The sequence below is a fragment of the Anguilla rostrata genome, chromosome 13 (genome assembly GCF_018555375.3).
Source record: "Anguilla rostrata isolate EN2019 chromosome 13, ASM1855537v3, whole genome shotgun sequence".
Taxonomy (NCBI): domain Eukaryota; kingdom Metazoa; phylum Chordata; class Actinopteri; order Anguilliformes; family Anguillidae; genus Anguilla; species Anguilla rostrata.
Window position 1 is genome coordinate 5,593,611 of NC_057945.1, and position 24,754 is coordinate 5,618,364.

Sequence of the window (24,754 nt, forward strand, 5' to 3'; positions counted from 1 at the left end):
TTTAGCTAGTTACGTTAGGTAGCTAGATTAATAACTTTTATGTCAAATTCTGTTCTCCCAACAAGATGTCCTCCCCCTATGGGAACTGCTGTTACTGTTTATAGTTACAATTTAGCTAGCTTGGTAATTCACCTGCATTTATTTCAATCAGGGGAACTGAATTTTATACAGCATGCATGCTATCTAGCTACATGTAGCCAACTTCACTAATAAAGCTACAAAAGTGACTAATCAATAGCTTAGTAAACATTCTATTCACAAGTTCTAGGGCTTCCACTGAATTATAGAAAATGGTGCCAAATGAATATTTGCAAATCTTTCAACATATTATTTCTAACTCTACACCTGAGAAATGTGTTATTAGATTACATTTTATTTGACAGATTCTTTTATCCAAAGTAATGCACAATAACTGCATCCTGAAAGTCATTGGAACAACTGCAGAACACAGATAAGCTACAGTTCGCATGAAGTACCAGTTTCAAGTTAAAATATTTCATAAATATTATCCAGTTTTTTTTTTGGAACAAGGCTATGGAACAGTTATACAAACAACAAAACCAATGGTTATCATTTTATTTGATTATATAGAGCTGGGGAACATAGAACCTTGGGAACACAGGACCCCGGGTAGAGCACATATGTAGAGCTGGGGAACATAGGACCCTGGGAACATAGGACCCTTTGCCATGTTCCCATTATGTGCCACATATGTGCCATATAAATCTGGGGAACATAAGACCCTGGGAACATAGGACCCTTTGTCATGTTCCCATTATGTGCCATATATGTGCCATATAAATCTGGGGAACATAGGACCCTGGAAACATAGGACCCTTTGTCATGTTCCCATTATGTGCCATATATGTGCCATATAAATCTGGGGAACATAGGCCCCTGGGAACATAGGAACGACCGCGTCCGGAATAGCTGAATAGCCAAATACCGAACAAGGAAAAACACAAAATAGCTGCAACAGCATTACCGACGAGCTACCATACGATTTCCCCACACGCTAAGGGGTGCACTCGGTGTAAAGATTGTCCCAACACTCCCTAATTACTGATACCATCTATATGGAATCATTCATGTTGCTAAAAATGCTATTTTCAATATCTCTGACCATCTCACCTCTTCGATTTACATTGTGCTTGCAGCGCTCGAGGGGGTGTCCTCAACAGAGGTGTGGGTGGGGTTGAGGAGACTTGTTTTATTACAAACACAAAGTCTTAGAAGGGCTGCAAAATCATCCATAGTACACCTTTAACTTTCAAACCAAAACAAAGAAGAAACGGTCCTCAAAGTTTATTTCACACAGCAGTGACTCAGCTCAAAATATCCACTGGCATACACTGAAGATACTTCAATACAAATAAGCCAGCAAATAACTAATTACATATCCAAACAAATTATTGTAATTATTATATACCTCAACATATTATTAATGGAATATTAGTAGTCACAGTAAAAAAACTATTTAAAACAATGGTGCAATGGTCTATGAAATCTTCATCTTTGCAGACTAATTTTACAGTGGTTCCTATGGGGATACAACCAATATTCAAAAAGTTGACATTCGAAATTTAGAGATATACATCCATTAATTGCTACACACCAGAACGGCATCTGATTGCACATTAAATATAAAATAATTTCCAGTGCAGATTTAAGCTCCAATCTCAGTGCCCTAGCCCACAAGGCTTGCCTGGTTCGATTTGATTTAATGTTTAAAGGTGCAGTATATGACCCCGTATCTCATTCTCCAGGGGTGTTTGACAGCGTGAGAATGGAACATATCAGAGAAGTGGCAGCGAAGAGCAGGAGAGAACAAGACAGGATGCATAACAAATGTCTGTATGCAAGTACCTACATCTGAGGATTTTCTTGGCAGGTAAGAGTAGTCAGCAATGGCATTTGGTAACAGAAACAAAGCTAATTTCTTCAAAACCAGCGGACAGTTCTCCAAGATGCTGGATATGACAGTAAATAACATCAAGCTAATGGGTTAGCCAAAGAAACACACACACATCATTTAACACACAACAAATAACTTCAGAGTTTTCCGGGGAAAAGGACTGTGGGATATTTCATAACATTTCCATGGTGTATATCAATTCTCCGGACTTTCTGTAATGGTTGGGGAACCATGATTAGTGTGGAATGGTACAGCCCGTGTAGTCCCCCCACTGTGTGGAATGGTACAGCCCGTGTGGTCTCCCCACTGTGTGGAATGGTACAGCCCGTGGGGTCTCCCCACTGTGTGGAATGGTACAGGTCCCGTAGTGCCCCCTCCCCAAGGAAAATGGTACAGCCTGTGTGGTCCCCCCGCTGTGTGGAATGGTACAGCCCGTGTAGTCCCCCCCACTGTGTAGAACTGCAGAGGCCCCGTAGTGCCCCCTCCCCAAGGAGAACAGTACAGCCCGTGTAGTCTCCCCCACTGTGTGGAATGGTACAGCCCGTGTAGTCTCCCCCACTGTGTGGAATGGTACAGCCCGTGTAGTCCCCCCACTGTGTGGATTGGTACTGCACGTGTAGTCCCCCCACTGTGTGGAATGGTACAGGCCCCGTAGTGCCCCCTCCCCAAGGAGAACGGTACAGCCCGTGTCGTCTCCCCCACTGTGTGGAATGGTACAGGCCCCATAGTGCCCCCTCCCCAAGGAGAATGGTACAGTCCGTGTAGTCGCCACGCTGTGTGGAATAGTACACCCCGTGTAGTCCCCCCGCTGTGTGGAATGGTACAGCCCATGTAGTCCCCCCGTTGTGTGGAATGGTACAGTCCGTGTAGTCCCCCCCACTGTGTGGAATGGTACAGGCCCCGTAGTGCCCCCTCTCCAAGGTAGAATGGTACAGCCCGTGTGGTCCCCCCGCTGTGTGGAATGGTACAGCCCGTGTAGTCCCCCCCACTGTGTGGAATGGTACAGGCCCCGTAGTGCCCCCTCTCCAAGGTAGAATGGTACAGCCCGTGTGGTCTCCCCACTGTGTGGAATGGTACAGCCCGTGTAGTCCCCCCACTGTGTGGAATGGTACAGGCCCTGTGTATGCTGTTCAGAAGGTGCTGACGCAGGTCATCTCGTCGGCCAGCTCCTCTTCCCCGTGGCTCCTGACGGACTCCTCGTCGCTGTACAGGGCCCCCCCGTCCGGGTGGCCCCCGAGGCGGCCGCGCCCCCCCGCCCCTTTCCTCAGCATGTCGCTGGCCACGTTCTCCATCTCGTCCAGGGTCATGTCGCAGGCGTCAGCGATCTCCCGTTTGGCAAAGGCCACGAATTTCGGGTCCTTGGCGTAGAGACCCAGCCCCTCTGAGATCAGGACCTGGCAGAGAGGGGTACGCCGTCACTCTCCAGTAATAGCACGGGCGGGGCTGTGTCTCCAAAAACGACCCTGTCATCCTGACTATGGACGGGCAGGGCTCCAGAGCGCGGCCATTTTACTCACTTTCGAGAGTAAAAATCTGCCTAGCGCCACTTCACAGGTTGCACCCGTGGGACCGGAATTTGGCTGGCCTGATCGACATTTGATTTAAGTCTCTGCTGTGTGTGCGTGAGCAGGTCTGCTCTCCCTCCTGTGGAGTCTTTGCAGTGTAGTTTCTCTGTGCAATAATTTTGACTATAATAGACAGAGCACGTTGGACGTACCGGGTTATGACTGAGAAAGTTGCCTCACAGAAAGCGCTATATATGCAATGATATAATATGTCATATAGACCTTATGGTAAAACTTGATAAATGTATTTCACTAAGCGCTGAATGTTTACTTTTAATTGCCAATATATCCAATTGTCTGCTGTTTCACCCCGTACAATGTATCTTTTGACATGTAAGCAGGAGGAGACAGACTGCACTTGCTGTAAAAATAAAGTACATTAGGGGATCTGAGAACCTGCCAAGTTGGAGGAGGCCCACATGGTTAGTCTTGGTATGGACTCCTTGATCCTAGCCCGTGATTGGTCATAAATGGAATATTTGCATATGGTAATTAAATGAATCTCATAGGCTGGAACAACAGTTCTTTGTCTCTGAAAACTATATAAACCCATGTGTTGAACTTCATATTTCTGAAGACTGTACTTGTATCTCTTCCCGACCGCTCGTTTTATTAAATTATTAAAAGGAGCTCCTGATATGCATTATCATGACATTTATTGGGGTTTTTGTGAATGGATTTGTTTGTGCAAGTTTTTTTTAATTCATTTGAACTTCTACATTTTTTAAAAGTGATTTTTTTTCCACACGGCACACCTGACCTCGCCTGACGGCACACAGCGGACCGCTTTTTTGTGTTAATACTGCTGCTCTGTATGGATTTCGGAGTGAGCATCCGAAACGGAAGCCTTAGCGCCCGGTCGTCAGGGAGACGGGCGCGTGACGGACAGACTCACCGACTCCACCAGGCTGTCCGCGCTGCCTTTGTCAGCATACTGGTAGGTGAGCTGGGGCGGGCCTCTCAGGCTGGTGTAGGCCCCGCCCGTGGCCACGCCCCCCCGGGGCCCCGTGTACCAGTCCTGGCGGGCGGAGCCTGCGTTCCCGTCCGCGTTCCCGCCCGCCCAGTCCGCGTCCGGCCCCGCCCCCTGGCCCTCCTCCTCCACCAGGATGAGAGGGGCGTACAGGAGGCGCCCGCGACGGGGGTTGGTGCCGCCGCCCACGGCCCAGGAGGCGGAGGAGGACGCCAGGGACGCCATGGACGCCGCGCTGCCGCGGCGGGAGCCGCCGCCGCTGACGTAGGTCTGGGGGAGGCGGGGCGAGACGGAGAGAGACCGCAGTTACGCGCCAGACCCTCAGCATCAGGGGGAAGTGCGCTGTGGGCTTGGGACTACACCCTTCATCTGTGTGTATGTGTGTGTCTGGTTGTTGTCTGTGTGTGTGTTTGTGTGTGTGTGTATGTTTGTTGTCTGTGTGTGTGTTTGTGTGTGTGTGTGTGTATGTTTGTTACCTGTGTGTGTACTTTGCTGGTTAAGGGGGGCGTTCTGATGGTAGGTGTTACCTGTGTGTGTGTGTGTGTGTGTGTGTGTGTGTATGTTTGTTACCTGTGTGTGTACTCTGCTGAGTGGGGCGTTCTGATGGAAGTTATTTGGGATGTCCTCATTACTGCCCTGTCGCCTCAGATTCTGGACATTAAAAACAGGCTTTTGGCCTGGAAAGGGAGGAATAAGGAGGGAGGGAGGGAGGAAGGGAGAGAAAACAGCAAAAAGTTAGGTTAAAGGATAAATCGGCACATGCACACGTATATATGGAAAAGATATATTTAATGTGTTAAGAAAATTATTCAAGTGCTCTGACCACACTGGGTCTTATTTGGCTATTCTTCTAATATCATGCGCATGATACAAAGCACTAAAATTGTTACATACATATAATGGATATCTCTGTATTAATAACATAAGCACTGTTTCCATGGACATGTGTACACATGGACGCATACTGTATGTATATATACACACACACATCTGTACACATCCACATATCCAGTGCAGCCAGACAGAGCTCGTTAGTCCCAGCTGTACACCAGTGGTGGGTATGTCACAGTCTCTTTTTAACCCTGACGGAATGTGATGCGGATGACGGAAAGAAAACAAACGCAGTTTCAACCGGTGGGAGTCGCAGGAAGCAGACGTCGGCGAGGCGGCTGTCGAGGCTGGGTGTAGCCGTTGCCGTAGTTGTTGGCGTGCGGCACGTGGCCGGCGGGCGCGGCGTTGTAGGCGTGTTCGCGATGTCCAAGGTACGGGGCTGGAGGATCCGGGAACCAATGCCTGAGAGACACATCCAGAATTAAAAAAATTATGTTTGACAGCTACCACCCAACGTCTGTACGTTTTTTAATGTAATGCTTTTGTCCATTTTTTCTCGCAAGCTCAGAATGCTGAATTGTGTTTATCAGAGCCAATTACCACACACCCGCTCTCGATTCGGGAGAGTGCAGACAAGCTTGTGCTCTCCTCTGAAGCATGTGATGTGATGTCAGCCGTCGCTTCTCATCCACACCACACCTCACAAATCAGCCTCACACAGACCTGAGTTTGAGGAAGACTCAGCCCCAGAGGCAGACTTGTGGCCATCTGATTCGCAACTCAGGTTTGCATGAACAGACACTGTCATCCTGGTCGACTGAAACCTTCCAAACCCAGGGCAACCACATTATGATGGATAATGTGCGCTTGTTCCAGTGTGCAGATGGGCCCCACTGTGGAACAGGGCCTTAACAGACACCAGACCATGGGGCCCATCCACACACTGGAACAGAGCCTTAACAGATACCAGACCACGGGGCCTATCCACACACTAGAACAGAGCCTTAACAGATACCAGACCATGGGACCCATCCACACACTGGAACAAAGCCTTAACAGATACCAGACCATGGGACCCATCCACACACTGGAACACAGAGCCTTAACAGATACCAGGCCATGGGACCCATCTACACACTGGAACAGAGCCTTAACAGATACCAGACCACGGGGCCCAGCTACACACTGGAACAGTGCCTTAACAAACCGCTTGACCCATCCCACACTAGGCCTTACCATTCCCCCACCAGATGGGGCCTACTGTCCAGACCCAATCTCTCTTCCCCTCTTTTTCTTCCCCCCTCTCTCTCTCACACACACACTCTCTTTCTCTCCCTCACCCCCCCCGACCTGTCTTGTGATGCTGTGCTCTCAGTGTCCTCTTCCCTGCTGTTGTAACCCTGCTCTCCAGAGTAGTTCTCCTCCATCATCTCCATCCCTTCCTCCTCACGAGGGAGGGAGGAATATCCGTCACCTACAACCCCCCTGGGGATGCTGAGCAGAGGGGGAGGGGAGAGAGAGAGAGAGAGAGAGAGAGAGGGAGGGAGAGACAGAGAAAGAGAGAGAGAGATGTCATCGCCAGTGGGGTAAACTGTGGCAGTAACACTGTACATAACAAGGCTGTACAGAAGAAAAAGTTGACCATGTCTTATAAAATCAGGCCAAAGTCTTTTTTGTGCATTAATGTTTTTTAATTGGCACTTGCATGTGACTGAAGACCTGCACCCGTGTCGAGTACCTGTTAGAGGCAGGTTTGGGTTGATGCGTGATGACATCACTCTCCACTGGGGGAGGAATATTTTCACACAGCTCCTCCTCTTCCACCACTGGCTCCTCCCACTGCATTATGCCACCCCCGTTTGCAGTTTTCGACAGAGTGGCAGTGGTGACGGACGGGTTAGTCACTGCCCCATTGGACAGGTTCTCTGCAGGGGGAGTTTCTGGGGGTGGGATTGGGGAGGGGGGCGGAGGAGTGCTGGGTGGGATGGGGGTGAAGGGGAGCCCAGGACTGCCAGGATCCATCTTATCAGGACTGGGGTACTCTGAGTGACCCACAAAATCACTTTCATTCTGTGAATAGAGAGAGAATGAGAGAGAGGGAGGGGAAGACAGACAGAGAGAGAGAGAGAGACACACAGAGACAGAGGCATACATAGTTTACATAGTGTACATAATTTGTGCAACCTATATTTTGGCAGTATTTGCATTTGTAGGTGCTTGTGTTAGCCACACCAATAGAGTGCTTTGAATTGACCTGAACTGAGAGACAGAGGGCTATAACAGAACATTTTTACAGTGAGTGACATCACAACCTTGTAGAAAGTCTCGTCATCTTCATCCTCCATGTCCAGCACCACATCCTCCTCCTCTTCCTCTTCCAGGTCACAGGTCAGGGCCAGTCTCATCTCCGGCGCTAAGTCCTGCAGAGTTCTCAGCCCGGCCTGGGGAAGGTCCGCACAGGAAGGAAGAGAAGTCAGCTCACGGCCATCTGTACGTACGTGACATTTCAAAACTCACATGCTCTGTTCAACAGAATCTCTATCCTCCGCCCCAGGTAATGCAGGAACAAGTAGGAGAGGCGCACACAAACTTCAAAACCACTGTTGTACAGAATAACAGACAGAGCTCAGGAGCCAGGACAGTCACAAACACAAAAAACCATTCCTCAAGAATCAGGAGAGCTGGAACACACAGAGCTGTTGAGCTCATTAGCACTCAATCTTCATCTTAGTAATTTCTGAAGTTAGACAGGCATTGGGTAGGGGTGAGGGGGGGTTGGGTGCTACAGCTCAGTGGAGGTTGAGGTGAGTTGGAACCCCCCCTACCCTCACCCCCTTCACTTTAAAGCACTTTCAAATCCTGAGAAATTGATGCAGATGCTAAATAAATGCAATCTATTTTCATTCGTTACAATGAGACACAAGACAGAAGCCAGGGGGCACGTTCGGGTGAGGATACATTAATGTTTAAACCAATGGGAAATGTGGCTTCAGTGCAGGCATTGTGACATCACAGACTAACCCACTCACCTGCAGGGCCGAGGACTTGTTCTTTTTCTTCAGGGCCAGCTTCCTCTTGCGGAACTTCCGGAAGTAGTCCTGGATCAGGAAGCTGGCGTAGAATCTACCCACGGTCACTTCCTCCTCTGTGGCAGAAAGAAGAGGCAGAGGAACCAGTCACTCAATTCCTTAATTCCTTTTCAGCTCAAATCAATTTACTAATCTCAATTTACTGATAAAATGAACTAATTGAAAGAAATCCTCACAGAAAATTATGGGCATTTTCCAGTTCATTAAAAAATTTTTTTTTTTTTTTGTTGTTGCATGGTTTAACCCCTTCTCAAGCACCCCTTTTTTGAATACAAGCCTGAAAATGCCCAAAATAAAATGGTTACTGTTCTCAAACCCTTTTGACTACATGCATAATCCTGGTCTCTTCTGAAAGGTAACCCATGGTTGTTTGTTTTTCAATAGTCAGAATTACATTAAGTATTACTGAAACAAAGTAACAATAGTTGAAATCAGACTCTTAAACCATCTCCCCCCCCTCTGTCTACCCTATATTCCTCTATGCCTTTCACTACCTTTCCTTCCACATGTTAATTCTAGTGACAAAAGATTACATATCACCAGGGTGCTAAGTCCCAACCATTACATGTATTATTAATCACTACTTGAGCTGTTGGTGATTAAGAACCTAGACCTTTTCTTTGTTGGTGCTCTTTGTAAGTTGCAGTGTACCAGGAGGGGAATGTGGCACCTGTCACTCAAAGACGTTTTATGGACTTTTGGTCCACGTCACATTCCTCACGTGTTTAATAATAATGCGATTCTGAAGCGCTCCCATCCAATCATCTGTGATTATGAGGATGACGGGCATAGACTGAACCACTGTCTTACCCTCCGGAGGAGGGATCACTTCGTCCAGAGTTTTGGCCTTGGTTCGCTTCCAGATCTTTTTGATGATGATCCTCAGCTCCTCGTTCTCCTGAACCACCGGCCCTGTGAGAGGCGAGAGGTGATGTCATTACACAGCCAGAGGTGACATCATCACACTGCAGGAAATGAGGTGGCAATCCCACATCCCAGTGCACTGCCTAGTCAAACTGCTGAATTTTCCAATTGACTCATTCCACCTGTATCCAATGAACATTTTATCTTAATGTCAACTCAGCAGAAAATAAATGCAAGTGTTATTACTTCTCTGAAGCGTAATTTGGAACACCAATTTTGGTGACTTCTGAAACCTCTGAACTTCAGAGGTTTCATGCATATCTCCAAACAAATCAAACCTCATTGTTATTTGAATCAAGTGAATCATTTGAATCGATGGTGAATGGTATGAAATACAATCTAAATGAGCAAGACCTCAGTACTTTATAAAGCCTCCACCCTCAACCTGATTGCTACTTTCTGATGACGGTCTGTCTGTATGGAAATACATCTGGTGGCAGATACCAAAAGACCAAAATAATATTTTACATAAATAATGTCAGACTGACCGACAGACCTTTGTCCTTTGGTCCAACCTTTGAGTAAATTAATTTGAATAAATCTTTTTTTTTTTCATTTCCTTTTGTCACAGTAATGGTATAAATATAGCTATGGAAAGATAAGTTAATTGTACAGTGGTATTTCTTTTTTTAAATACTAAATGCCAGTTTGTTTGGCTAACTTTACACTTATTGATTATAAATCAACTTTGAGACGTCTTGCTGATATTGCCGTTTAGTGTTCCAGTATTCTGCTCCTGTATGTAGCACTGGGTAAGAGTATCTGCTAAGTGATTGTAATGTAATGTTGTTAAAAACAAACAAATTAAACTGTTTGGTATACCTCTAATTTTTAGGCTTCTAATTTTACTCAGAGTTGTATCACCAGAAATATGACCCATATTTAGTTATATTTCTCAAAAATATTTAAAATAATTTTTTGTTAAATAATTGAAAAATGTTTAAAAGTGTTGAGAAGTGCTTAAGGGTATTTAAAAGTGTCATTGTCATCTTCACAAACACACTTTGGCCTGATCGGCAAAACAAAGTTAAATTTGTTTTGTCGTGAAAAAGTGCCTTTGCATATGTCACAGTCAGGGACTAATACTGATTGAGTACAGTGCCAAGACTGAGGCACTCTCTTACATGGCTTCTACTCGCTAATAGAGCTAATGGGCCGTGCTGAGGGGCGTGGTTTTGGCCACGGAGGGGGCGTGGTTTTGGCCACTGAGGGGGCGTGGTTCTGGCCACTGAGGGGGCGTGGTTTTGGCCACTGAGGGGCGTGGTTTTGGCCACTGAGGGGGTGTGGTTTTGGCCACTGAGGGGCGTGGTTTTGGCCACTGAGGGGCGTGGTTTTGGCCACTGAGGAGGCGTGGTTTTGGCCACTGAGGAGGCGTGGTTTTGGCCACTGAGGGGCGTGGTTTTGGCCACTGAGGGGGCGTGGTTTTGGCCACTGAGGGGCGTGGTTTGGCCACTGAGGGGGCGTGGTTTTGGCCACTGAGGGGTGTAGTTTTGGCCACTGAGGGGGCGCGGTTTTGGCCACTGAGGGGGCGTGGTTTTGGCCACTGAGGGGGCGTGGTTTTGGCCACTGAGGGGCGTGGTTTTGGCCACTGAGGGGCGTGGTTTTGGCCACTGAGGGGGCGTGGTTTTGGCCACTGAGGGGTGTAGTTTTGGCCACTGAGGGGGCGCGGTTTTGGCCACTGAGGGGGCGTGGTTTTGGCCACTGAGGGGGCGTGGTTTTGGCCACTGAGGGGCGTGGTTTTGGCCACTGAGGGGCGTGGTTTTGGCCACTGAGGGGGCGTGGTTTTGGCCACTGAGGGGCGTGGTTTTGGCCACTGAGGGGCGTGGTTTTGGACACTGAGGGGGCGTGGTTTTGGCCACTGAGGGGGCGTGGTTTTGGACACTGAGGGGGCGTGGTTTTGGCCACTGAGGGGGCGTGGTTTTGGCCACGGAGGGGCGTGGTTTTAGCCACTGAGGGGCGTGGTTTTAGCCCAGTGTAAGTGTGCTTCCTGCTGCTGGGGAATGGGGGCCGGCTGACCTTCTGTCTTAATCTTCAGGGCGGTCCTAACCAAGGCGAAGAGCGTGGCGTTGAACTTCACTGTCCCGTCAGTATTCAGGGGCATGTTCATGGCGACCAGCCTCTGCGGGAGAAGAGGAAGGGGGAGGGGTTTGTAATTGGATTGAGAGAAGCGGGAGAGGAGAGGTGACAGACCTCCTGTTAGTAAGTAGCAGTGACAGAGTGATTGTGTCAGCAGAAGCTAGGGCCACACAGTAATGACCCACGATAATTTCAACCCCCTCACCATATGAGTTACAGCATGGCTTCCCACAACAATCCCACCATGAGCTTAAGGACTCCTCACATTTCACACGCCCCACTCTTAAAATGCCACACCACCGTGAGTGTAGAGCGGTATGGGTTAGCATAGAGTAGTGTGTTTGAGTGCTGTCGGTTAGTATAGAGTGGTGTCAGTTAGTATAGAGTGGTGTGGGGTAGTATAGAGTGGTGTCAGTTAGTATAGAGTGGTGTGGGGTAGTATAGAGTGGTGTCAGTTAGTATAGAGTGGTGTGGGGTAGTATAGAGTGGTGTCAGTTAGTATAGAGTGATGTGGGGTAGTATAGAGTAGTGTGTTTGAGTGTAGAGTGGTGTGGGATAGTATAGAGTGGTGTCAGTTAGTATAGAGTGATGTGGGGTAGTATAGAGTAGTGTGTTTTAGTGTAGAGTGGTGTGGGATAGTATAGAGTGGTGTCAGTTAGTATAGAGTGATGTGGGGTAGTATAGAGTAGTGTGCTTTAGTGTAGAGTGGTTTGGGTTAGTACAGAATAGTGTGTTTGAGTGTAGAGTGGTGTCATTTAGTATAGAGGGGTGTGTTTGAGTGTAGAGTGGTGTCAGTTAGTATAGAGGGGTGTGTTTGAGTGTAGAGTGGTGTCAGTTAGTATAGAGGGGTGTGTTTGAGTGTAGAGGGGTGAGGGTTAGTATAGAGTAGTTAGTTTGAGTGTAGAGTGGTGAGGGTTAGTATAAAGTAGTGAGTTTGAGTGTAGAGTGGTGAGGGTTAGTATAGAGGGGTGTGGGTTAGTATAGAGTAGTGTGTTTGAGTGTAGAGGGGTGAGGGTTAGTATACAGTAGTGAGTTTGAGTCTAGAGGGGTGTGGGTTAGTATAGAGGGGTGTGTTTGAGTGTAGAGTGGTGTGGGTTAGTATAGAGTAGTGAGTTTGAGTGTAGAGTGGTGTGGGATCATATTCAGCGGTGTGGGTGGGCACAGTGGGGCCAGGTGGGGTGTGCAGACACAGGGCAGGCACAGCAGGGTGTCGGCACATGCAGGGCGGGGCAGTCTGAGCTTGGGGGTGGGGGTGGTGGAGGCAGTTACCCTGCAGGCCACGCGGTGAGGGCAGAGCTTGCCGAACCCCAGAGGAGGCTGGATCCTGCGCAGCAGAGCCACAACGTCCAGGTGCTTTATACGCCCACTGCAAGGAGAACACAGCCTGCTGGAGAGTACAGCACTACTGCACAGCATAATACAACTACACAGCACTACTGCACAGCATAATACAACTACACAGCACTACTGCACAGCATAATACAACTACACAGCACTACTGCACAGCATAATACAACTACACAGCACTACTGCACAGCATAATACAACTACACAGCACTACTGAACAGCATAATACAGCTACACAGCACTACTGCACAGCATAATACAACTACACAGCACTACTGCACAGCATAATACAACTACACAGCACTACTGCACAGCATAATACAACTACACAGCACTACTGAACAGCATAATACAGCTACACAGCACTACTGCACAGCATAATACAGCTACACAGCACTACTGCACAGCATAATACAGCTACACAGCACTACTGCACAGCATAATACAGCTACACAGCACTACTGCACAGCATAATACAGCTACACAGCACTACCGCACAGCAACAACTACACAACAGTACTGCACAGCAACAACATCTACACAACACTACCGCACAGCAACATCATCTACACAACACCACCACACACCAATAACAACTACACAACACTACTACACACCTCTACTGCACAGCAATAACAACTACACAACACTACTGCACAGCAACAGCAAGTACACAACACTACTGCACAGCCACAACATCTACACAGCACTACTGCACTGCATAATACAACTACACAACACTACCCCACACCAATAGCAACTACACAACACTACTGCACAGCACACAACAACCACACTAAGAAACCAGAGCACAAACACTGCTGTGCACAGGCACACAGTCTCACCTGGCCTCAGGGTCATATTCTGACCAGATTCTTTTGAACTCATCCAAGTGATGGGGGCCCAGGATGGACCAATCACGTGTCAAATAGTCAAAGTTGTCCATGATGACAGCGACAAACAAGTTTATAATCTAAACATAAGCAAAAACACACAACACATAAATAGTGATCACTCTCTCTCACACACACACACACACACTCTGCCTCTCTCTCACACAAACATATCCCCACTCTCAGACTCACACACATTCTCACCCATTATTTCTCTTTCTCTCTCTCTCGCAGAACACACACACACTTTCCCAAAAGTGCTTTATCGTGATGAAAAGTGCAATACACCTGATATTGAAACTAAAAACATTTAAATGGACAGGGGAGTGAAAAAACAGCTAAATACAAGTAATGCATATGCATGCCTATGTATCATTATTAGGTCCTGTCAGATTTAATGCACAATGTGGTTATTTCTGGCTGGTTAAATTGGGATGTAGCTGCCTGGAGGCTGCATGGTGTTAGTTCTTCCCCCCTCAGCCTCCTCCCTCCCTCCCTCCCTCCTCTCTCTCTCACCAGGAAAGCGCAGAGCATGAAGAAGCTGATGAAGTAGAGGTAGGCGAAGTTGCTCCCGCAGGTGAACTCCTCTCCGGGCTCGTAGTCCGACTCTGGGTCACAGCGTTTCCCTGGCAGGCAGCCCAGCATGATCTCCTGCCACGCCTCTCCAGTGGCACACCTGCGCCACACAGGGTTCCCCCTCTGCGTTAATACTCACATCCGCACATCTTCATTAATATTCTTATTATCGATATTAATATTCGTCCGGCGTGTGGTTTTGGGGTTGGCCGAGCAGGGCCCTGCCGAGGCCACCTGACTCACCTGAACAGCACCAGAACAGCCTGCGGAAAGGTCTGGAAGTTGGTGTTCCTGTTGATGTCTGTGTTGTCCAGCAAGGCAACCTTCCCAAAGGTCTGGAGGAGCAGGAGAAAGCAGAAGAAGGTCAGGTGAACACAGGCTGCAGCCATCTCTGGTGCAAAGAGCGGGAGGGGTTAGACAGACAGACTCAGACAGGCAGGCAGACAGACACAGACAGGCAGACAGGCAGACAGGTAGACAGGCAGACAGAGACAGACAGACAGGCAGGCAGGCAGACAGAGACAGACAGACAGGCAGACAGGCAGACAGGCAGGCAGGCAGGCAGACAGAGACAGACAGACAGGCAGACTGGCAGGACAGGCAGACCGTCAGGCAGAGACAGACAGACAGACCCACCTGCATGCCAATGACAGCATAAATGAAGAAGATCATGGCAATGAGGAGAGCGACATAAGGCAGAGCCTGAAAGAGAGGGAGAGAGAGACAAGGTAGGTCAGGAACCAGGAAAGGATGTTATTATTATTATTATTAGTAATAGTAGTAGTAGTAGTAGTAGTAGCAGCAGTAGCAGTAGTAGTATTACTATTATTAGCATGCAGGTTGGACTAATGTTCAGTTGTTCAGTACATTCTCCTTTGTTCAAATAAAGTTGTTCAAAGAAAGTTTCCATGACAAAATACATGCAATGAACTATCAGTGGGCATGGTTTTTTTTGCCAAGAAACCGTTAAACCTTCCACACAATCACAAAAGTAAAAATAGTAAAATATTGATAAGGATTATCTTTTTGGCTATTTAGGGCATTTGGCCTGGACCGCTTCTTTGCTGCTTGCAGCTACATTAGTTAAGGGAATCTTCTATATTTTTTAAGAAAAGGTAAATGTAGCAGTGCTGACAAATTATTACAGTAACATCCATAATTAAACAAAATTGGATTAAATGCAGCCTTCAGTATTTAGATGTGATGTTTCTTAATGGTAGAAGCCCAATGATAAGATGCAAAAACACTGTGATGGATGATGCAACAATGTGCCTTTCCTGGAGTGTTTAGGTTTTTTCTATGTTGCTGAATTTTTTTTCATAGCATGCTCTGATCTTGAGCGTATGCAAAGAACACAAGAGCCCCCTTAGCTTCAGACCTGGAGGGATTTTACAAAGGACCAGAGGAGGGTGCGAATGCCCTCCCCCTTATTGAGCAGCTTGACCAATCGCATCACTCGGAACAAGCGGAAAAAAGTGATGGACACTCGAGAGCTTTCCTCCCCCTGAGAGAGAGAGAGACAAAGGGAGAAAGAGAGAGAGGTGGCGAGAGAGGGAGAGACAGGGGAGAGGGGAGAGGAGAGAGGGAGAGAGAAAGATAAGGATAGATATAAAAACGTGTATAAATGTGTAAATCATTTTAATGGACAGCAAAATGTAGTTGAGACCATTTTGTGAGGGGGGAGAGCAATCTGTTCCAGACATATTTACCTCTCCCTCATGCCCTCCACCCTGAAACAGAGAAAGAAACATCAGAAGCCATTCCGGAGACACCACGTGCAGAAGGATCAAATGAGAAAAGACACAGAGAACACAGATTAAAAATGAAATAAAAATTCTGCATTCATTGAACTGAACATATATCCTGCTGGTATGCAAGCAACTTCAACTTCCTCTTGTTACATGAGATTAAATATCAGTTTTCTCTGAAATGTTTGCTATTTGATATTTACAAGGCAGTGTAATAGTCTTTTTGCACTCCCAAAATGTATAACTGTATGCTCACTGTTTACAAACAAATAAAAAACGGAATCAATGTTCAATCTATATCAGCAATACAATGCACCACTAGATAGGTATTAAACATTTTCGTTTAATGTGACTCACGCTGCATTATCAGGTAAGTAATATCACATCATACAAAATAAATTCAGCTTTTCAGCTGTATGTATTTCAAAATAAAACCTTAAATTGTGAGTATTTATTGGAGAAAAATAAAAACAGAAGATTCTGGGCCCTAACTAATTTCTAAAGATGGAAAAATGGCCCCGGTAGCAGTGATGTCACAGCACCGGCACCAATGCAGCCCACTCACGCTGAACTCTGATACCACGATGTCCACCACGCTGCCCACCACGATCAGGGCATCGAACGAGTTCCAGGCGTCCATGAAGTAGTGCTGAAAAACATTGTTGCTTAGCACACCATGACAAGACAGAGAAACTTTGCCACACTTTTTCACATTCAGAACACGTAGGCGGCAGTGCAGTATAATGGCTAAGGAGTTGGTCTTGTAACCTAAAGGTCGCAGGTTCGATTCCCCGGTAGGACACCCTTGAGTAAGGTACTTAACCTGCATTGCTCCAGTAAATATCTAGCGGTATAATTGGATACAATGTCGCTCTGGATAAGAGTGTCTGCTAAAAAAAAAAAAAGCCTGCCTGAAGAACATAGAACATTAGAACATAGACAGAGAAACCTCCTCACCCTGAATCTGAGGGCCAGGAGCTTGAGCACCATCTCCACAGTGAAAAGTCCAGTGAAGGCCATGTTGAGAATATCCATCACAAAGTTGAAGAGTTTGGACTGCTCATAATGCTAAAGAACACACAGGTACGCTCTGTTACATGCGCTGCTTATAATGCTAAAGAACACACAGGCATGCACTGTTACATGCGCTGCTCATAATGCTAAAGAACACACAGGTATGCACTGTTACATGCGCTGCTCATAATGCTAAAGAACACACAGGTACGCTCTGTTACATGCGCTGCTTATAATGCTAAAGAACACACAGGTATGCACTGTTACATGCGCTGCTCATAATGCTAAAGAACACACAGGTATGCACTGTTACATGCGCTGCTCATAATGCTAAAGAACACACAGATATGCTCTGTTACATACACTTGCTAACAAAGTTATCATTATAGTGAAGACATTTCAACTTGAACAGGAACTATTTTTGATCATTTTATAGTTATGACTGTTGGTATATTTACAATCAAAGCTCCCGGTGCAAAGGCAGGGGCGTACCTGCACTGCCAGCGTGACGGTGTTGAGAAGGATCAGGACAAACATGATGTACTCAAACCCGGATGAGTTCACGATGGACCAGAACTTAAACTGGGTCGGGTTCTTTGGAATGTAGACCTTTATCGGCTGAGACTTCAGTGCATAATATATACACTGCCTCTGAAAGAAGATGAAACGGAGAGAGAGTGACAGAGAGAGAGAGGGAGAGAGAGATTAAAAATAATGAATTGGGATGGCAGGTATGCCAATAATATATACACTGCCTCTGAAAGAAGATGAAAGGGAGAGAGTGACAGAGAGAGAGAGGGAGAGAGAGATTAAAAATAATGAATTGGGATGGCAGGTATGCCAATCTCGCCAAGTTACGCCCCTATACAGCACAGTTTGGCACTTTTCAGGGTTCCCTACAGAAATAACCACAATGACACAGACTCTCAGCCCTTAAACACATTCATTTCTGTACCTTCTGACCCCATTTCAACAGACAGAATTCTCTAACAACTTCACACGTCCACACAATAAAGCCCCAAACTTAGGGGATTTTTGCTTTTTTCCTTCTTCTTTTTCTTGCCTGATTGCATCATCCCAAATGCTCAAGGCCCAGAAAAAATGCTGAACCTGGTTATACTCATACCTGGTTCTTGTCCAGCTCGCAGTTCTTGTACTCCTGTTCTCCCTGCTCCCTGAAGGTGATGATGACAAAGCCCACAAAGATGTTCATCATGAAGAAGGCGATGACAATTATGTAGACGATGAAGAAGATGGAAATGTCTACACGGTAGTTATAGATGGGGCCTTTGTTCTCAGCATTGGCATCAATAGCTTGGTACAGAATACTGAGAGAGAGATAGAGGTGCCAAAGAGAAGGCAGAGAAAGAGAAAATAAATATATCATTAAGATACAGCACTTCACAACGTATTGGGAAATGTACACATTTTTGTCACTTTCCCATATTGGAATACATTTTTTTATTGCAATTAAAAAATACACTGCGGTGGAATATATTCATCATTACACTTTCAAAATAGTATGAATTTAATGTGATGTTGATTTTTAGAGCGTACATGTCTATAATTAATATTTTTCTGTTTATCAGATTACATTAATCTTCTATAATCTGGTCATACTTGATACATTTCCCTTCAGAAAGAAAGTTCCTGCTTTGGATATAAATTTCAAACAGCAATATCAATGTGCATATTGAGCGCACAGCTTCTATTAACAAGACACTAAACATCATTAATATGATAATACTTTACAGTATTATGTTATGATTGAATAATTTCATACCATATTATGATTCCTCAACATTTTATCTTTCATTTTTAACGTTACTGTTGCTGTTCATACATACATGTTAATTACCAAACATGAAAAATATAAAATGTGATGCATTTTATAAATACTTATGAAAGCACAATCTCACAGCAAAAGATGTTCTGTAATCTACCACAGGAGTGATATTCAACTCCTGGATATTCAACTCCTGCCGTGAGGAGAGCAGAAGGACTGCAGGAGTTGAATATCTGTTTAATCAATAGTGTCTTTGGGACAGCACTCATTTGAAGAACCACACGCACACGGGCCAGCCTTCGAAGGTGGACACGGTGTAGAGAGCCATCATGCCCATCAGCACGTTGTCGAAGTTGAAGTCGCTGTTGTACCACACTCTCTCTTTCATGGTGGGGTGTGCCACGTCCCCGTCCTTGTAAACGACGAAGGTCCCCCTGAGCAGCATAACAAGGAACACAAGCCAGCCAATCAAACAGCAGGGTTCCAGAACTGCCCTCCTACTGCATATAACTGGCATTAGGATTATACACCTGGCAAAGTTTCATTCACACTGAGGGCATTAGGATTATACACCAAGCAAAGCACACATCATTCACACTGAAGGCATTAGGATTATACACCAAGCAATGCACACATCATTCACACTGAGGGCATTAGGATTATACACCCAGCAATGCACACATCATTCACACTGAGGGCATTAGGATTATACACCTGGAAAAGCATCATTCACACTACAGGGAGCAGGAGATAAAGCAGCTCACACAAGCTGGGCACAATCAAAGGGGGAATGGAAAATAAAGAAGGGGACGACCCCGGAGGTGAAGCATCAAACTGGGGGGGGGGCAGTCGTACTCCTGGAGCACCACAGATGTTTCTGGTCTTTACTCCATCCAAGTTTGGCTGATCAAAACCTGAAGAGTCTGAGGGTGAAACTCTCATTACCCCTAGCACATGGTCATTCCTTACAGCCTAATAGCCAATCAAATTAGTGGTTAAGGGTTCAGATGTAGCGAAAGACAGAACTGTGGTGTGGCCCTCCTGGACCAGGCTCCGTCACTAATGGCTATACCTTGTCCTGAGGGCCGTAACGGGGGAGAGCAGTTAGCAGTGGGTGCTATGTGCTACTCTACACAGCTAGCTCACTCACTTGCATTCCTCTGGAGTGTGCTTAGCTTCATCAGTGCAGCTGAAAAATTTACCCTGAGACACAAACCAGCTTATAAAACCACAGACAACCATCACATCTCCCAAAACAGGGCCCACAAAGATCAGAAAACTTAGTACACAAATGTTGAAAGACTGGGGTATTCACAACCAATCCGTACAGAGTGATACTTTCCACCGTTTCTCCACCGTAAGTGTGGAGACTTTCTACTTACACTGTTTTTATATAGATGGATAGCAGAACATGCAGGCAAAAACGTGTTTTCCTAGTTTTAAGCAGAGCAGAGCTGTAGCTCTAATGGATAGAAATGCAGTAAAATTCAGAGCAGAGGTGCAGCTCTAATGGATAATAATGCAGTAAAATTCAGAGCAGAGGTGCAGCTCTAATGGATAATAATGCAGTAAAATTCAGAGCAGAGGTGCAGCTCTACTGGATAATAATGCAGTAAAATTCAGAGCAGAGGTGCAGCTCTACTGGATAATAACGCAATAAAATTCAGGGCAGAGGTGCAGCTCTAATGGATAATAATGCAGTAAAATTCAGAGCGGAGGTGCAGCTCTAATGATAAGAATGCAGGCAGTGCAGCGCTGTGGTCATACTGAGCATGTGCAGGCTGCGCACCTTGAAGAGCTGCACTCCGATGCAGGCGAACATGAACTGCAGCAGCGTGGCGACAATCATGATGTTCCCAATGGTCCTGATGGCCACGAAGACGCACTGCACCACGTTCTGCACAGAAACACACACACACAGCGTCAGACACACACACACACACTGCACCACGTTCTGCACAGAAACACACACACACAGCGTCAGACACACAACACACCTACAAAATGCACAAACACGGCTGCACAGAAACACACACACACAGCGTCAGACACACACACACACTGCACCACGTTCTGCACAGAAACACACACACACAGCGTCAGACACACACACACACACACACACACTGCACCACGTTCTGCACAGAAACACACACACACAGCGTCAGACACACACACACACACACAGCGTCAGACACACACACACACACACACACACACACACACACTGCACCACGTTCTGCACAGAAACACACACACACACAGCGTCAGATCACACACACACACACACACACACACACTGCACCACGTTCTGCACAGAGACACACACACACACACACACACCGTCAGATACACACACATCGTCAGACACAGAAACACACACCCACACACACACACACACACGCAGTCAGAAACACACACACACACACACACACACACACACTCTGCACCACGTTCTGCACAGAAACACACACATCGTCAGACACACACACACACACACACACTGCACCATGTTCTGTACAGATACACACACACACCGTTAGACAGACACACACACAGCACCACGTTCTGCACAGAAACACACACACACACACGCTTCCCTACTTTCTGTACAGAAACACACATACACACACTGCACAACATTCTGTACAGAGACACACACACATACACTGCACTACGTTCTGTACAGGCACACACACACTGCACTACGTTCTGTACAGAAACACACACACACACTGCACTACGTTCTGTACAGAAACACACACACACACATACACACACTGCACTACGTTCCGTACAGAGACACACGCACACTGCACTACGTTCCGTACAGAGACACACGCACTCTGCACTACGTTCTGTACAGAAACACACACACACACCGCACTACGTTCTGTACAGAGACACACACACACACACACACACCGCACTACGTTCTGTACAGAGACACACACACACACACACACACCGCACTACGTTCTGTACAGAGACACACACACACACACACACACCGCACTACGTTCTGTACAGAGACACACACACATACACACAGACGGTACCTTCAGTCCCTTGGCTCTGTTAATAGCTCGAAGGGGCCTGAGAACTCTTAACACCCTAAAAATCTTCACCACGGAGATTGCGCTTGAACTAAGAGAGAGAGAGAGACAGCCACAGGAGTAGACAGGTGAGATGTCCCTAAAACCTGACAATTAAACCATAAGTACAAATAAAGATGTAACCTACTGCAATCACTACAATGTACTGCTATGGTCTCATAAGGTCTGTGTTAGGCAGCCACTTTCATTCAAATGTGATTATCCATCCTGTGACCCTAGCCAATATTTCTAGAGAGAGCCATTCACACTTTGAATAACTGAACACAACCACAGGGGAGAAGAAATATGGAATCTATTTTCAGGTTATACTCGCCATATTAAACATTATGATAAAACGTGGTGCTTGGGCTGATAGTGTGATGCTCTCCATGTGCTTAAGTAAATGCTATAATCAAGCCTGGTGTTTTTTACTAAAGTAATAAAGGCATAATTTATTACGGAAAGTGTGACCTTTACTGGTACTTCCTGTGAAAGTCATTGAACGGCTCTTCCTCACAAACTTTCCCTAGCGATACGTCTTTGGCAATGGATGCTTTTGTAAATCTCAAAGCTTCAGCATGTTATTAACATGAATGAGATATTAATAACACTGTTATTACAGTACAGTAACACACAGGGATTTTTTGTTGCGGGTGTCGGACACTCACTGCAGGAAGAAGGAGACCAGGGACACACTGACGACCAGCAGATCCAGCAGGTTGAACCAGTTCCTGCAGAAAGACCCTTTGTGCAAAAATCCCCCGTACACGGTCATCTAGGGTGAGAGACGGGGGGGAGGAAAGTGCCGAAAACAACATTTCACTTTGGGACAAATATACACTGAGACTGCACCACCCAAATTCTCTCCCACTTGCAGTGGCGGAAAGCTTCTGGCCACCCGCGGCAAGCCTTGGAACCTGATGTGGTCATCACTGTCTTCGAACTTTGACCCCTGGTTTGACTCACCATTTGGGCAGTTCCTTATTTACACTTTGCAATCTGCCTGCTGATAATGTGTGTTTTAGGACTACGGTGGAGTCCTCTGAGACACGAACCTTCAGCAAGATTTCCACTGTGAATATGGAGGTGAAGGCGTAGTCGGCATAACCCAGGACCTTATGGAAGAGAGGAAATTGATAAGAAATTAAAGAGATATTCCATTAGAACTGAAGCTACGATGCAGCCTGCTGGTAAGTCTTTCCCTGGTATTCGCTGAACCAGCCATGAGCCATGGTTTTCATCCCTCATATCAAAAGAACAGGGAGTCGTTTCTTAGAGTATGTTATCAACATTGGTATTTATGGTATTATTCTATCCAGTATGATAGAGAAATCGACAAAGACATAAAAAGAAAGGCAGTTACTCATGTTGTTCTTGGAAGAGGGGTTTGTAACTCACTAACATGTGAAGGGGAGGCCTCTATCTTATATGCAAAGGAAGGGCCTGTGTCTGACATTATTCCTGAATGAGTGAGCTCTGATTGGATCTTCTGCCTGTCTCTCACATTATTCCTGAACGAGTGCGCTCTGATTGGATCTTCTGCCTGTCTCTCACATTATTCCTGAATGAGTGTGCTCTGATTGGCTCTTCTGCCTGTGTCTGACATTATTCCTGAATGAGTGCGCTCTGATTGGATCTTCTGCCTGTCTCTCACATTATTCCTGAATGAGTGTGCTCTGATTGGTTCTTCTGCCTGTTTCTCATATTATTCCTGAATGAGTGTGCCCTGATTGGTTCTTCTGCCTGTTTCTCATATTATTCCTGAATGAGTGCGCTCTGATTGGTTCTTCTGCCTGTTTCTCATATTATTCCTGAATGAGTGCGCTCTGATTGGTTCTTCTGCCTGTCTCTCACATTATTCCTGAATGAGTGTGCCCTGATTGGTTCTTCTGCCTGTTTCTCACATTATTCCTGAATGAGTGTGCTCTGATTGGTTCTTCTGCCTGTTTCTCATATTATTCCTGAATGAGTGCGCTCTGATTGGTTCTTATGCCTGTCTCTCACATTATTCCTGAATGAGTGTGCCCTGATTTGTTCTTCTGCCTGTTTCTCACATTATTCCTGAATGAGTGCGCTCTGATTGGTTCTTCTGCCTGTTTCTCATATTATTCCTGAATGAGTGCGCTCTGATTGGTTCTTCTGCCTGTTTCTCACATTATTCCTGAATGAGTGTGCACTGATTGGTTCTTCTGCCTGTTTCTCACATTATTCCTGAATGAGTGCGCTCTGATTGGTTCTTCTGCATGTCTCTCACATTATTCCTGAATGAGTGTGCACTGATTGGTTCTTCTGCCTGTTTCTCACATTATTCCTGAATGAGTGCGCTCTGATTGGTTCTTCTGCCTGTTTCTCACATTATTCCTGAATGAGTGCGCCCTGATTGGGTCTTCTGCAGCCAGGGAGATGCTACTGAGGATGATGAAGACCAGGATGAGGTTGGTGAAGATGTGGTGATGAATCAAGGCGTGGCAGCCTGTCCGAATCCTAAAATTAGTGGTGGAAGAAGTTAGCACCTCCCGTAAGAAAAGCAACACTAACAGTGTCACACACAGGGTGAGACAGTGTTCATTTCTCAGTGAAAGATGGAATTATGAGGTGGTACATAAGGGTACAGCTCACTGGAGAGTGATGAGGGACATTTTCTTTGGGTGCAAAACTTAGATGAGACACTAAGAAGAGAGAACTGCTTTTGTTAAAGTAAAATAGCAGTGTAACATTTCCAAATGCATACATACTGCTAATAAAAATATGTAATTTCATAAATACATTCCTTCCCCCATTCTTTTTGGTAAACTGCTGATATCACGCAGGTAGGCATTTGTGCTGTGGTAATGATGCCTTTCAGTCAAGTTTTCATGGCCTTACATAGACCATGGAGGAACTCACGGTTTGGTCTTGTATCGCATTGGGAGGAACTCACGGTTC

At 46.1% G+C, this 24,754-nt stretch overlaps 1 protein-coding gene across 1 annotated transcript in view; it reads right to left on the reverse strand.

The window, feature by feature from the left end:
* Positions 1-1,290: 1,290 nt before the first annotated feature.
* The window catches only part of LOC135238129 (voltage-dependent L-type calcium channel subunit alpha-1D-like), a 48,663-nt gene continuing 25,199 nt past the window's right edge, over positions 1,291-24,754 (reverse strand). Inside the window, 28 exon segments of the mRNA XM_064305836.1 lie at positions 1,291-3,309; positions 4,376-4,720; positions 5,021-5,127; positions 5,583-5,743; positions 6,632-6,775; positions 7,020-7,351; positions 7,594-7,722; positions 8,311-8,426; positions 9,181-9,282; positions 11,311-11,413; positions 12,640-12,736; positions 13,563-13,690; positions 14,127-14,286; positions 14,430-14,521; positions 14,823-14,888; positions 15,565-15,690; positions 15,896-15,916; positions 16,500-16,583; positions 16,892-17,002; positions 17,441-17,599; positions 18,075-18,276; positions 19,022-19,168; positions 19,885-19,937; positions 20,524-20,631; positions 21,794-21,881; positions 22,498-22,604; positions 22,885-22,944; positions 24,184-24,313. Coding sequence (XP_064161906.1) covers positions 3,046-3,309; positions 4,376-4,720; positions 5,021-5,127; positions 5,583-5,743; positions 6,632-6,775; positions 7,020-7,351; positions 7,594-7,722; positions 8,311-8,426; positions 9,181-9,282; positions 11,311-11,413; positions 12,640-12,736; positions 13,563-13,690; positions 14,127-14,286; positions 14,430-14,521; positions 14,823-14,888; positions 15,565-15,690; positions 15,896-15,916; positions 16,500-16,583; positions 16,892-17,002; positions 17,441-17,599; positions 18,075-18,276; positions 19,022-19,168; positions 19,885-19,937; positions 20,524-20,631; positions 21,794-21,881; positions 22,498-22,604; positions 22,885-22,944; positions 24,184-24,313 — 3,742 coding nt within the window. The 3' untranslated portion in view covers positions 1,291-3,045.